The sequence below is a fragment of the Vanellus vanellus genome (genome assembly GCF_965231255.1).
Source record: "Vanellus vanellus genome assembly, chromosome: 6".
NCBI lineage: Eukaryota > Metazoa > Chordata > Aves > Charadriiformes > Charadriidae > Vanellus > Vanellus vanellus.
Genome location: NC_138911.1, coordinates 66813867 through 66827613, shown reverse-complemented (window position 1 = coordinate 66827613; position 13747 = coordinate 66813867). Strand labels below are relative to the sequence as shown.

General features: G+C 39.5%; 1 protein-coding gene across 1 annotated transcript in view; it reads right to left on the bottom strand.

The window, feature by feature from the left end:
- The window catches only part of PPP4R3A (protein phosphatase 4 regulatory subunit 3A), a gene marked incomplete at its 5' end in the record, with an annotated part of 45426 nt that extends 32364 nt beyond the window's left edge, over positions 1 to 13062 (bottom strand). Inside the window, 2 exons of the mRNA XM_082485379.1 lie at positions 4390 to 4445; positions 12921 to 13062. Of these exons, the coding sequence (XP_082341505.1) occupies positions 4390 to 4445; positions 12921 to 13062 (198 nt within the window). The remainder of the gene's footprint in view (positions 1 to 4389; positions 4446 to 12920) is intronic.
- Between the last annotated feature and the right edge of the window lie 685 nt (positions 13063 to 13747).

The following is a 13747-nucleotide window of genomic DNA, read 5'->3' as shown; positions in this document are numbered from 1 at the left end:
ATTGTAATAGTTTCACTGTCGGCTTGCTTGTCCTGACAGCAAAGGCAGGAAGGTCATCTTCTCTGAGCATTCTGCCAGTTGCTTTTTGGATCTTTTCAAAGTTTAGCTTTGTTATACATAAGTCCACTCTCCATCACTCAAGGGTCACCACCTTCGAGCTACATAGCTAGTAGATGGTACTCTGGATGAATTTCAGCTTTGTATTCTTGTGAGGAACTGAAAAGGGGACTGCAAAAGCAGAGGACACGAGACACTGAAGTTTCTAGTGCAGAGGCAAGACTTTGTAGCTGGAAGCTGTAAGCAACTCAAGTCTTCCTTGTTTCAGGCACAAAAAGGGATGCAATACATAGTTCATCACTGGGTTACAGGATGTACATGGATGTATCTAAAATAAAGTTGAGGATATAAGTCTTTACTGTTCTATTGCTAAAGCACTGGCAAAGTATATTGAAAGGCATATACCCCAGTCCACACCCATAGCACTTATCTAGGGAGAAAGCTGATATGTATGTAGAGTTTATTTGTCCTTTAAGGTTGCATAGGAAGAGGTGTGTTGTCCCAAAATACCAGGGCAATTAGTCATTTTCTGAATAAGGATCACTTGTTTAAAAACAGCACCTGTCATTCAGCATCATTTTAATGCCTTTAAGAAAAAAAATAAACATACATAAAAAAGGGCATGGATTGAAGTGTGTAAACTGACTTCATCAGGACATTACAATTAAAGTATCTTCTCCCTTTACTAGTATATTAAGAAAACAATCAACAACAAAAGAGGAAACCTAAGCATTCTACGTGTGGTCCAGCAACCCCAAGTATAAGTAAATTTCACTTACTAAAAAATTGATTTTAAGCTGTGTGCTACTTACCAATAATTAAATCCATTATATTTCATACTAAAGTTATAGGACCATTATTGTAACATTTTAAAATAAGAATATAAGTAAGAAACTTAACATATAGCCCTAAACAAGAATACAAGTCAGGAGGGTGAGTGGCTGTACTGATGCACATTTTGCTTTTTCAGAAGAAATCTTCTGCCTACAAATAGTACTTTAACATAAAAAAAAATTAGTCCTTTTTCTGAGGCACAGGACGTCAATTTCTAAAGTTGTTTTCTTTCTAGCTTATTTTCCTCCTACGGATTCCTTTCTTCTAGCTCTAGTATAGATAAGGATGAGTTTGCCAGAAAGTACGTGGTTCAAAGCATCCCAAAACTGCCACTGGTAGCAATTCTATGTTACAGGATCAGATACATAGACATAACTTTCTTTCTGAATGCATAGCAGAAAATAACTCTTTATTGTCACAGAAAGACTAATCTAATTTATCTGGCTAGCGAAAAGATAGTTAAAAGACAGCCTGTGTGTTTCATGCTTTAATGAATTATGTTAAACCTCTAGGTGGCAGGTAAATCTGAAAAGACTGCGGACTAGACTGTGTGAGCTGAAGTATCTCAGGATCGTGCTGATGTATGAAAATAAGTCCCCAAGCAGGTCTCAAGATCTACCAAGTATTCTTCCTCTCCAAAGGGAAAAGCAGACAGTTGTATCTACCACCAATTTGAGGAACATTTATGTGCACACAGAGACCTGACTAGTCCACAATAAAGGGCAGTCATTATCCTAAACCCCAAGAAATCGGAGGCAGACAATTTGACAAAATTTTACTTGAAGTTCAGGTTCACAGGGTATGGCTTTTGTTGTTTGTTTTGTGGTTTGTTTTGGTTGTTTTGTTTTTGATATTTTACACACCAAGAGAACAGAGGCAGCAAGGCAAACTTGTACTCAGGTCTTCACACTATTATTTTGACAAAGAAGTTGTGACAGTTATCATTAAAATATACATATGTGTACCCTGAGATTGCATCATTTGTGATATCAACAATTCATGAGACAATATGTTTCACACTGGCACTAATAGTGCAGCATAGGTAGAAGGTTCATTCACCAGTGGAAGAACTTCACTGTTTATCACAAAGGTCTCTACAGGTTTGTGGAAGAATCCAAAACAATGGGCATAGCAAGTTTCCCCAAAAGCTTATCTGTCACACATCTTCCTTCCTTCCAACCACAAGTTATATTAGTAGGTCCAATAAAAGATTGTTTCTTCTTACAAGCCTCATGTCAGCCTAGACAAAAGTCAGAACTCATCCACTTATTCAAATAGATATCTGAAGTGCCCCCAAGCCACATGCTATACGTGTGTCACAGTGAAAACAGACGCACGGCTATATACCCCTTTAAAATGGAATGAAGATTCACCCTCAAAACAAAGTTTTGAGATAGAAGGTTGGTAAGACCATAACACTGGAAAGTTACTTTGAAGTTTTAAGTCTTACATTTCTAGGACATTTTTCTTGAAATTTTATGAGTGCAACTGACAACTGCAGGCAAACTCAAAACTAAGTCTTCTGTCTCAGGCTGCAATTTCACTAGTAGCTGAGGTAACCTAAGCAGTATTCTGCAGCCAAAAAGGAAAGATCTCACTCTTCCACACTACAGTTCCACAAACGGATCTTGTGTGAGGTGGCTCAAAACTTCTGCTGATGTAGAGAGTTACCAGATTTTAAGAGAGATTTGGGGTACCAAGTTGATTTTCTTTTGGTTTAGTGAGTTTAGGGAGTTCAGAGTTCTATGAGCAGAGCTGAAGAGAAGCAACTCTTCCTTTCAGCTGCAAGGCTCCAAGCTTAGCTCATACGGAATCAGGTTTAAACTCAGAACTTGCCTTTTACTAAGGGAAAGGATAAGTAGGCCTCATGTGAAAGATAACATGCTACAAAGTAGGATGAATACACACACCAAGAAAGATTTGGCATTTCTAAGGCTCAGACTGGAGGCCTATATTCAATCTATATTAGAGACTGCTTTGCTTAAATAATATGAACAATTCACCTGCAAATAGAAAGTTCTGTCTATGCAGCACTGGAAAGTTTTAAGAACAGCACTTTTCCTTCTCCAGCACAGAAAACATACAGTGCTGTTCTAACAGGACAGATTCGTGTTTAATACTTTTATTTCCCTAACCATATTTTTGCAATCCCCGGTATTGGATTTGTGCAGTGCTAGATTACATGTCTGACCCAGAGTAGCAATGAGCACAGATATGAAATGCTGTTGCAGTGACAGCCACATGTGCTGGTTTGCACTGATCCTACAATTTTATGCCTACTTTAAGTAGGCTTCATGTTTGATCTGGCATAAAGCCTATTGATACAAAGCTCACCCCTCAATGCTCTTTGAACAGATTTGAACTAGCAAGGCAAGTTCACGTTAGATCAGCACTTTATGCCGTAGAGCTGTGAAATATTCAATGTCATTTTAGGAGCCCTAAAGCTTGAGTTACTGTATCATAGAACCATGACCTCAAGCTAGTCAGGATTACAACTAGGAGTTAGTTTGCTTAGCATTTTTCATCGTCTTGTCCTTTCTTGCTCCCTGCAATTGATTCTCCACCCTACACTGGCCTTACCAGTTGTTCAGTACAGACTGTTTATATGGGGCATGATTAATTATAACAAGGGGCAGATATAGATTAAATTTTCCAAGGAAGGGTACTTTTAACCCAGACTGGTTCTCCCTATTCAGTTCAACATACAATCCTACAAACAGCTGCAGCCGCACAACCACCAGGACTGCCTGTGAGCAAAACTACTGTATGTCTACGCTTATAATAAAGTAATAAAAGCTGAAGACTGAAGAATGTTTCAATACATTAACTGTACCAGACAGGATTTTAGCAAGTCTGAGCTGACCAGACAGGAAACAAAATATAATCTGGTTCAGCTTTTCTAAACCTGTAAGGGCAATCCTCAGCATCCATGAAATAAGAACAGCAAACAAAGTGCAAGATCTACAGTTTACTTCTCACCCATCTCAGTAGCATTCTTTAGAGGCTCACAACGTATGGCCTAAACAATTGAAGGAAAGGCCAAACTAGAGGTGAGAAACTGCTTTTATGTATACAGAATGCTTTGAAGCAGTAGTAACCCATATCCAGCTTCCAAGTAAAAGCCAAACAAAGATAAACATGTAAATAACTTGAAAGCCTTCTAGTCTTCTCTTAAATAAAATACATTGAAAGTTGTAGTATCTGAAATATAAAGAAGGAACCTCAGCTACTTTGTGATTTTCATAACTATGCTTTGCCCATCTCTCCTAAAGCATTTTTTGGTACAACCCAGAGTGCAAGTTATATAGATAACTTCACAAAAAACACAGAGAAATAACACACACATATCATGAAATGCACATAAGTGTTGAGAACTATTTTGCCTCTTATTTTTGGTACAAGAGCATAAAATATAATTTGCAACAGAGGCAAAAAAATAACTATATTGCTGAAGTTAAAGAGCCTGCCTTAAACATGAGGAAAAAAAAGTATGTTTACCTGTTGCTTCTGGTACGCAGTGTTCGGGTTAATTTTGGACTCCAAAAGAAGAGAGCCTAGAAAAAAAAAGTTCCACTTATTTACATGTGTACTAAAATTTCAATCTCAACGCTTATTTTCTGATCGCTCTTTCCTCACATAGGTATTAACACCTTTCCTCCCAACAATAAGGCTGTTAAACCCATGTTCTGCAGCTTTGTATTTAATTTCCCCCTCAAAGATATTGTTCCCATAGTGCAGAACATTCAAGAGTGTTTTGAGGACTGGATTTTTAACCTCCTTCTTATTCAGAGTAATGACTTTTCCACAGAAAACGTTTTAGAGATGATAAAGTCTGCAAAAAAATCAGCACACAAAAAGCATCACAACTGCATTCCATAGATCACCTACAGTTGTTCTGGACAAAAATTGCTCATGATAGGGTAGTTGTTCTTAAAGTTTAGCTAACACACTTGTATTATTTTGCTGGAAAGCAGATCTAGAAACTAATGCTTAGAGCAGCAACCATTGTGACTGCCAATACCAAAAAACTTCAGACTTGATAAACTTAGGAAGAATGGTTTCACAGCAGCTTATACCGATTTAAGAAACAACAGCAATTCTATTCTCATGTGTGTTTTCTTGCCCTTCCTTTTGCATAAGCATTAGTGTTAATGCATGTCACATTTAAATGGTTCAGAGGGTTGACTGGACCAAAAATAAAAGAACTTTTAAAGGTTATTTTCAGCCAGATCATTTCCTTCATCCACCTTGCTGCTCAGCTGCACAAATGCCAGTGCATGATGGACTCTCTACAGCCATGACTTAAATTCAGATATCTGCAGAGCTTCACTCAACATACATGAAGAAGTGCTGATAAATTAACTTGCATAGTCAGTCTTGTAATTAAAACACAAGTGCCCCTTTAAAGAGGCACTTCTCCATTCATTTACCTGCTTAAATTTGTTTTTTAAGAAAAGTCTCAATTTCTCAGTTTCATAGCTATAGTTCTAAGGCAGTCTTATATTTGCCAAATATCCTCGCAAAACCTACACTAAAGAAAAATTAAAATGCTTCAACCACCTCAAATATGGAAGCTTGAGAACCTGAAGACAGGACAAGAAAACAAGTTACTTGAATTTGAAAAACATACTTGGAATTTAAAATTGTACCTCCAAATCGCACAGAAGAATCAACAATGACTAGCCAGATTTCACCATCTGAAGAGTACACCAATTACAAAATACACAGCAAAAAATATCCCAAACCAATGTTTGTTTACTAAGTATCACTATCCTCAATCTCATAGGCTACATTTACAAAAAAAGAAAAAAAAAAAAAAACAACCCAACACATTCCTTTCCTTGAAGAATTGCTATGACTAACAGAAGATCATAGAATAGTTTGGGTTGGAAGGGACCTTTAAAGCCCATCTAGTCCAATGCCCCTGCAGTGAGTAGGGACATCTTCCACTAAATCAGGTTGTTCAGAGCCCCATCCAACCTGACCTGGAATGTTTCCAGGGACGGGGCATTTCCCACCTCTCCAGGTACCTGTGCCAGCATTTCACCACCCTCAGTGTAAAAATTTGCTTCTTTGTATCAAGTCTGAATCTACCCTCTTTTACTTTAAAACCATTACCCCTTGTCCTATTGCGACAAGCCATACTAAAAAGTCTGTCCTCATCTTTCTTATAAGCCCCCTTTTGGTACTGGAAGGCCGCAATAAGATCTCCCTGGAGCCTTCTCTTCTCCAGGCTGAACAGTCCCAATTCTCTCAGCCTGTCCTCACAGCAGAGGTGCTCCAGCCCTCTGATCATTTTTGTGGCCCTCCTCTGGACCTGCTCCAATGGGTCCATGTCCTTCTTATGTTGGGGCCCCACAGAGCTGGACACAGTACTCCAGGTAAGGTCTCACCAGAGCAGAGGAGAGGGGCAGAATCACCTCCCTCGCCCTGCTGGCCGTACTGCTGGGGATGCAGCTCAGGATACGGTTGGCTTTCTGGGCTGCGAGTGCACACTGTTGGCTCACGTTGAGCTTTTTCACCCACCAGTACCCCCAAGTCCTTCTCAGCAGGGCTGCTCTCAATCCCTTCACCCCCAGCCTGTATTGATACCGGGGGTTGCCCTGACCCAGGTGCAGGACCTCGCACTTGGCCTTGTTGAACCTCATGAGGTTCTTCGAGCCTGCCCAGGTCCTTCTGGATGGCATCTTGTCCCTCGGATGTGTCAACCACACCACTCAGCTTGGTGTCATCTGCAAATCTGCTGAAGGTGCACTCGATCCCACTGTTTGTCACTGATGAAGATGTTAGGTTGGGGTAGGTGAGGGAAGAGGGGCTGAAGAACCAGATCATAGAACTTCACTTGCTGAGAGAGTGGTGTATCATTAAATTACATAAATATCAGAACAGTTTGCTGTCTGACAAGAAAGGTTATTACTTCATGAATTTAGGAGCTTTACTAAGGATTTTGATATTCATTATCTTACTATGTATGTGATAATCAGATACAATTAATTTTTCTTAATTAATAAATAACTTACCTGTGACAGCTGCTTCTTCCTAATTTCTAAGTCTGTTCTTGTACAAGAAGCAGCCTTTGCTAATGAAGTTGGCTTGAGAAGCTATTGCCCTGTCTCAACTGCTCCTGCAGTAAGAGCTGTTTACAAACTCAGATACAATCCAACAACAAAACTGAACTAAATAGCCCTCAAGGAAAAACAAGACACAACAAAAAAGCATCTACCCCCAAAACCACATATACTACTCTTTCTTTTTTTAAGATTTTTTTTCAGTTTTCTAGCCTGCATCGGATCTGTTAACAAAGCAGCTTATTCACTTAAGTGTGACAGCGTAACTAAAGAAAAAAAATTAAATCACAAACTATAGAGCGGGACAGAGAAGGAAAATATCTAAGATGAGCTTTACTGATAAATCCAATACACTGTGGTACTCTGGTCATAGTCTTGAGCTTTGAATTTTGCATTTGGCTAGTGAACATTTAAAAACAGCATTCCCTTTTCCGTTACGATCAGTGATAGGCAATATTTCACTTCAATCTTACTTTCAGTTTCAAAGCCTCAGCTTCAACTACATGAAGTTTTAGAATATTATTTTGTGTTACTAACTCAGTTAACTAACTTCTAGAAATATTTAATACTAGCAAATATGAATTAGACTTCTGTCAGAATTAAAAACGATTGATAATGTCAACATTTGATTTTAACTGTTGAACACAGATCTACAGACATGGAAATCCTGAAATTAGCAGAATATCATACATAACTTGAACCACCATGTTTGACAAAATACTATTAAAAAAAAAGAATCTTGAAGACAATTGAATGCAGACATTTCATCTTCCAGGCTAGAAGCAGACACTAGAGAATGACCTCTTTACTAGACTTACCACAAAAGAGCATTTCTTCTTCTCTACTAAACCTGACGCTTCCAAGAAAGACCAATCAAGCCTTATAAGGCTTGACTTGCTTCTCATTACCACATGATTCAACTTAGCCCTCACCATTCCAGACAATAACTAGAAAAATATGAAATTGGAGATAGAAACGTATTGAAGCATAAACTGTGTTCTATAACCTGTAACTGCCTCAAATCCATCCTTCTGCAGCATCTGATGCAGATTTGTTCCCCAAGATGGGTTCAATGACTCAAAATCAGTGACTATTCTACTAGTTAATTCAGTGAGTTTATTTTCATACAGTAAGTTTTACAGGATCAGGTCCCTTCCTGCTATGAGGTAGTCTTAGGTCTCTGTTACTTGCTTCTGGGAACCAGGCAACAGTAACAGATGTCTGTAACACAAATATATTCTTTACAAAAAGATTACAGAAATTTAATGTACCGCAAATAAAGTTCTCCATTTAAAGTCAACATCAGTATTGAACCCTAAATACAGTTCAAGATGCTTACTCTTGCATTTGTCACAAGCAATTGCTTTCTATGTAGGTATTTTTCTTTTGGTACTATCCTCGAATACATTAAGACTATCCAGTCCACTTTATAAAAATACACAAACAAATTTTCATCTTCATTGACCCAATGACTCTATTCAAAGTCAGGTAAGATCTGAAAATCCACCTTAATACAAGCTATAGTTTTAATAAATCCCCCAAAATTATGCAGATCTAGTTATTTGCTAAATTATAGCCTTGAACAAATTTGTAAAGGTAACTGCAAAACATGGTGCCAGAAAGTAACATCTGAAACCACCCACAAAGAAGAAAACATTGATTTGCAGAATTCTGTTATTTGCCACTGTAATGCCATATAGCACAGCTGGGTTTTTTTGTTAGTATAACACCACTGTTCTGTGCTGTGAAAGGAATGCGTGTATAGGGAAAGACTTACTCAAAAGAGATTACATACAGATATACAATGCTATTTTCAAAGATATTTAGAAGACATCAAATATCCCAATCCAGTACTTTTAAACAACAGATCTGCAGACTTGTTTACATACATGTATATGGAACAGACCTGCTGATATGGAATGCTGCTCCTCTCCCATCAAACTGTTATGTGAATCCTTCCTCAAAAGCAGAAAAGGTACAGTGCCACTTGTTACTCCTCACAAGTACAAATATGTTTACGTTTAAATGAAAATTTCAATTCAAGAGCTGTTTTTTTTGCAAGATGCACACAGAGTTTTAAGTTCTGCAATCAGTTCTGCTGCTACTGAATCACAGAAACCAACCCACAGAAACTTACAAATAGCTCAAACTGAGGACCAAGAATGCAGTCTGCATTTGCAAGGGACTATTCCTCGTCTATCACATTTCTGAAGAGTCAAACCCAAACACTTAAGGAGAGGGGAGAACAGAATCAAACAAAAAAAATCCACCCCCCTCCCATTTTTTTTTTTCATGTTAACCTAAGGTAAGTATATAAAACAAAATTTTCTGTGTTGTTCTCCTAAAAATAAACAAACTAATCCTTCCGGTTTGAACAAGGTAAAAACTTAAGCCAAATTTTGGCTAAGCCTTCTAGCAGTAGTGCAGGGTTACTGATCGCTAGTCTAAAGAAAAAACGAGGCTGCGGATGCCTGCCCCGTGGCAGGTGTCATTAACATACAAAGTTCAGAAGTGGCAAACTACAACTTCTGAATAAAAGTGATTAAATAGTTCCTAAAAGACAGCTGGCAAACACGGCCTCCAATAGGGAACTTCACTTTGGCTTGTCAAAAAGTTTAGTTACAGGACTATTAAGCTTTAATTAGAAGTTCAAGCCTTCAAATTAACCCAAGGTAGTTGGACAGAAATGTTCATTTTAGAGGTCACTTCAGTCATCTGTGCTCAAAAAAAAAAAAAAAAAAACGATGTGAAACCATGCAGTGAAAATCTAGAAGCACATAGACATTTTAAGAATGAGGCAGGTCACAGCAGCCTAAAATATCATATGAGAAACCAGTAAGAAATCAAAGGCTTCTGATTACACACAGAAACTCACATGGAAGGTGATCATTTGTGTAAAAGAGTTCACTACTACGCTACTGCAATTCAAGTAGAATACACTGCAACTAGGAATCACATAAAGAAACTTTTGAGGGTTTTAAGTAAAAAAGAGTTGTTTAAGTATAAAAAAATACAATTCCCTGTTTCAAAGCATAATATAGCTGATCTGAAAGCAGTTTATGATATTTCTGTACTATAATAGTTTACTTGAAATTGACTGCAATAATTTAAAGCTTAGCACCTGGGAGCATTAGACACCTCAGATAGCAACACAAATCACTCCTAAATTCTTTTCTTAAGATGGTGTTAAAAACACCAACCCAAGAAAAAAAAAAAACACATTCCTATAAATAAAAAAAAAATAAAAATAATTGCACTCATTCCATTCTTATTGCTCCAATTCCAGATGACAGCTCACCTTGGACTTGGCATACTGATTGCAGCTCCCCTATCTGAACACCCTGACCCTGCCATAAAATCTCAACCACTCGTAAAGCAGCCATGAAGCTACACCAAGCCACAGCTGCACAATCTTAAGACTGAACTACGTGCTAGCCCACAGGGTCAGCCAAACGAACCTCTGGTAATTCCGCTGTTGCTCTGTGCACAGCCAAACTGGCCCTTTAACAGGAGTGGGAATTTCCCAGCCACAGCAGGAACTACTGCTAACAACCCCCACCGCCTCCCCAACTCAGGAAACGGAGCCCTCAGCTTCAGGCAGATCCCGAGGTTTTCAATGGGCTTCCTGGAGTAAGTCAGCAAGAACATGTCAGCCTGCACAGGGTGGATCTCCGCACAAAGGCTAGGAAAAGCTGGTTTAGAAAAGGAGGAAGGAAGAAGTTTCATTGTGGAAAGAGGAGGAGCTGTCAAAGAAAGACAATACAAGAACGCAATGGAAACATGGAGACAAATGGTGTATAGGTCAGGTTCTTAGTACTTGTATGTTTTTGACAACGGGGGGGGGAGGATAAAAAAAATAAATCACAGTGACTACTTCACATAGGTAAGAAAGTGCACGAGAGAACACACAAATTGCATAGTACCTAAAACACAAGCCTAGCATTACCTTTTTCCAAACCATTTGCTGCTCACACGTAAAAATGACTGCATTTGCCTTCAAAATTAGCCCACAAACAATTGACACTGGGAGTAAACAAGATATAAATCAAATTTTATGAGGCGTTTACACAAGCAAGTTAGAAAAACTAGCCTATTAATAGAATGCACATTTACCCAGGACTGATATTACCTACTAAATTAAGAACTTAAGCTCTGAATATTATTTAATACTCTTGAAGGATATGTATGCTGTTTGAGAGGAGCCTAATGTGTGTATCCTATTAAATATACTTCTGTGTATTAGGTTCAATTAGTAAGTTTGAGCCAGTTCTGCTTTGACTAGAGTATCTTAGCTATGCAGCACGAAGTAATGACTTCATCTTTGTTTTGGGATCATTTATACCTATTTGTATTTTCCTTCTTACAGATGTTCATTTACAACAAGTAAGCTAGCAACAACAGTCCAATTCAGGTTCTAATCAGTCTTAAGCACACATATCCCACTGAAAGTCAATAAAGGGATTTTAGTTTGAATGGGCTATTTCTTCACAAGCAGGTTATGAACTGCAGTTCTTTTGCTTTCTTTTCTAAAAAGAATTAAAACAAAAAAAATCAGGGAATTGTTTAGTGTATAAAAGACATGACAGTGTTTAAACATGAGCACAGCAGCCATGTAGACAGAAAACACTATACCTACAACCAAATATACTGTAAAGATTAGCTTAAAAATTTAGTGATAACCTTCTTTTTACCTCCCTCCCTCCTGTTGAAATTAAACTAAGTCTATTTTCATTTTGAATGTTTTCTCTTACACTATGAAGTTGGCCAAACTATAAATGCATCTTCTTCAGTGTAAAATAATCAACTATCAATTTAACTTTTTAAAGTATAACCAAGAAACTACAAGACACTGAGATTCATGCTTATCAGAAGCTCAATTATCAAAATCCTGCTAAGATGAAAGTTTGATTCCTCCATATCAGTTTATGATCTCTGCTGTAGACATTATCGTACAGTTTGTCAGAACTTTCTCACACAGTAAGAATTAATAATTCTCAAGTTGCTTCTCATCCCAGTGCCTACAATGAAAAATAAACAAGATTCCAAGGTCTGTTGACAGTCACAAGCTACAACTAGATCTACAAGTCACTAGATACTACTTCATTAGATATATAGCTACTGTAAGTCATGCACTGACAGACTTTACTAGCAAAATGGTACATCACATATTGCAAAGTATACATTTTAAGATCTACTCTGATCATAGCAGTCATGAACTCACTTAACCAGTAACTCAATCTATACTATTATCATATGTTATCAGAAAATGTGAAGGAAATTGATAACGCATCCTTTTAAATTTATTTACAGTAAGATTAGAACTGCTGAAGGACTGAGAACTACTACCCCATTAAAAAAAAAATCTCTGAAAATGCTGTTCTGTCCATTGTATTGTCTTTACTACTACTAACAACTGTACTTTGATAACTGTTGATACATCTTGATAACTGTTGGAACGTCTTGCATAATTCTTGCTACAAAGAAAAGAGGGAGGAAGAAGAAAAAGAGGGTGTTGGCCATCCAATGACCTTTTAAAAATTCGTACTAAAAAAATACGACCTAAGTTTTGAACAACTCCTTTCACGAGGGGATCTTTTCCAGAAACATCTAAGGAAGAATACATCACAGTGATCAGTTTTGAAACTGGAGTACATCAGGCATCTAGTGACAGATCACTAGATATCCAAACCCATGCAAGATTTACAACAAGACCTGAACATATTTTGTATGAGACACCGTGCATTCACTATGAACCAAGTGCCTACTACGCTTGCACTTGATGGCAACCTTCCATTTCTTTCACTTGGCCTAACACGAATGAACTATGGTTAGCACCTACTTGCTTTTAGGAATCACATTTGAATTAAGCAGCAAAACATTAAGGCAACAGACACAAAGCTAAGCCCAGTTCCTTTCTGGGTAGGATGAGTTAAGATTGTACCTTCAGACATACACACTTACCATCACTCTCTGCCCTGACTAGCAGAGACATGCCCTTCAGCCTCTCCACGTAGCAAGAGGACACATGCCCTGTGCCTCGATCATCCCACTGGCGGTCCTCATTTAGCGTGTAAACCTTCACCCTCCGCCGGGTGTCAGTCATCCTGCCGCCTGCCACACCACAGCCACCACTCTGGCTTGCAATTGCTGGAGGAGCAGGAGGCTGGTCGGGGGCTAGGCCCCCCTCAAAGGAGGGGAGCGGAAAAGAAGGTAGCAGCCCCACACGGGCACGCCAAACAAGCTTTTCTTGCTCCTCTTCAGCGCTCCAACGGGATCCTCATTATCGAGGGTTACAGCATCGGGGGGCGCAGGGGAAGAGGGGGAACAAGAAAAGAGGTGAAGATGTGAAAGAGGAGCTGCTCCAGGCACAGTCAGGCGCTGCACAAAAGGCAAGCGAGCCTACGCAGGGGAGAGCCGCAGAGAGGAAAGAGGCTCTTCGCAGGGTGAAGGGCGGGCAGGAGAGGCGGCGAAGAAGGGATCCCGGAGAAGAAGAGGATCCACAGGAGTGGAAGCAGCGGTGGACAGCAGATGGCACGGGCGGCAACGGGCAGCCGGCCCGGGGTGACAGGAGCCGGCGACCCTGGAGGCCGGGGCCCTGACGAGGGAAGCAGGCGGGAGGCTGGCGAGGCCGGGGTGAAGCAGGAGGGGGGAGGCAGGCGGGAGAGGGGCCGCTCGCCCCGGCCTGGAGCTCGGCTCTATTGTGCAGCAGCTGCCCAGGCCCGAAGCCCCTCGCTCGCCGTCCGTCCGCGCGGGGCTGCGCGGAGCCGCCCTCCTTCCCGCCGGGGCTG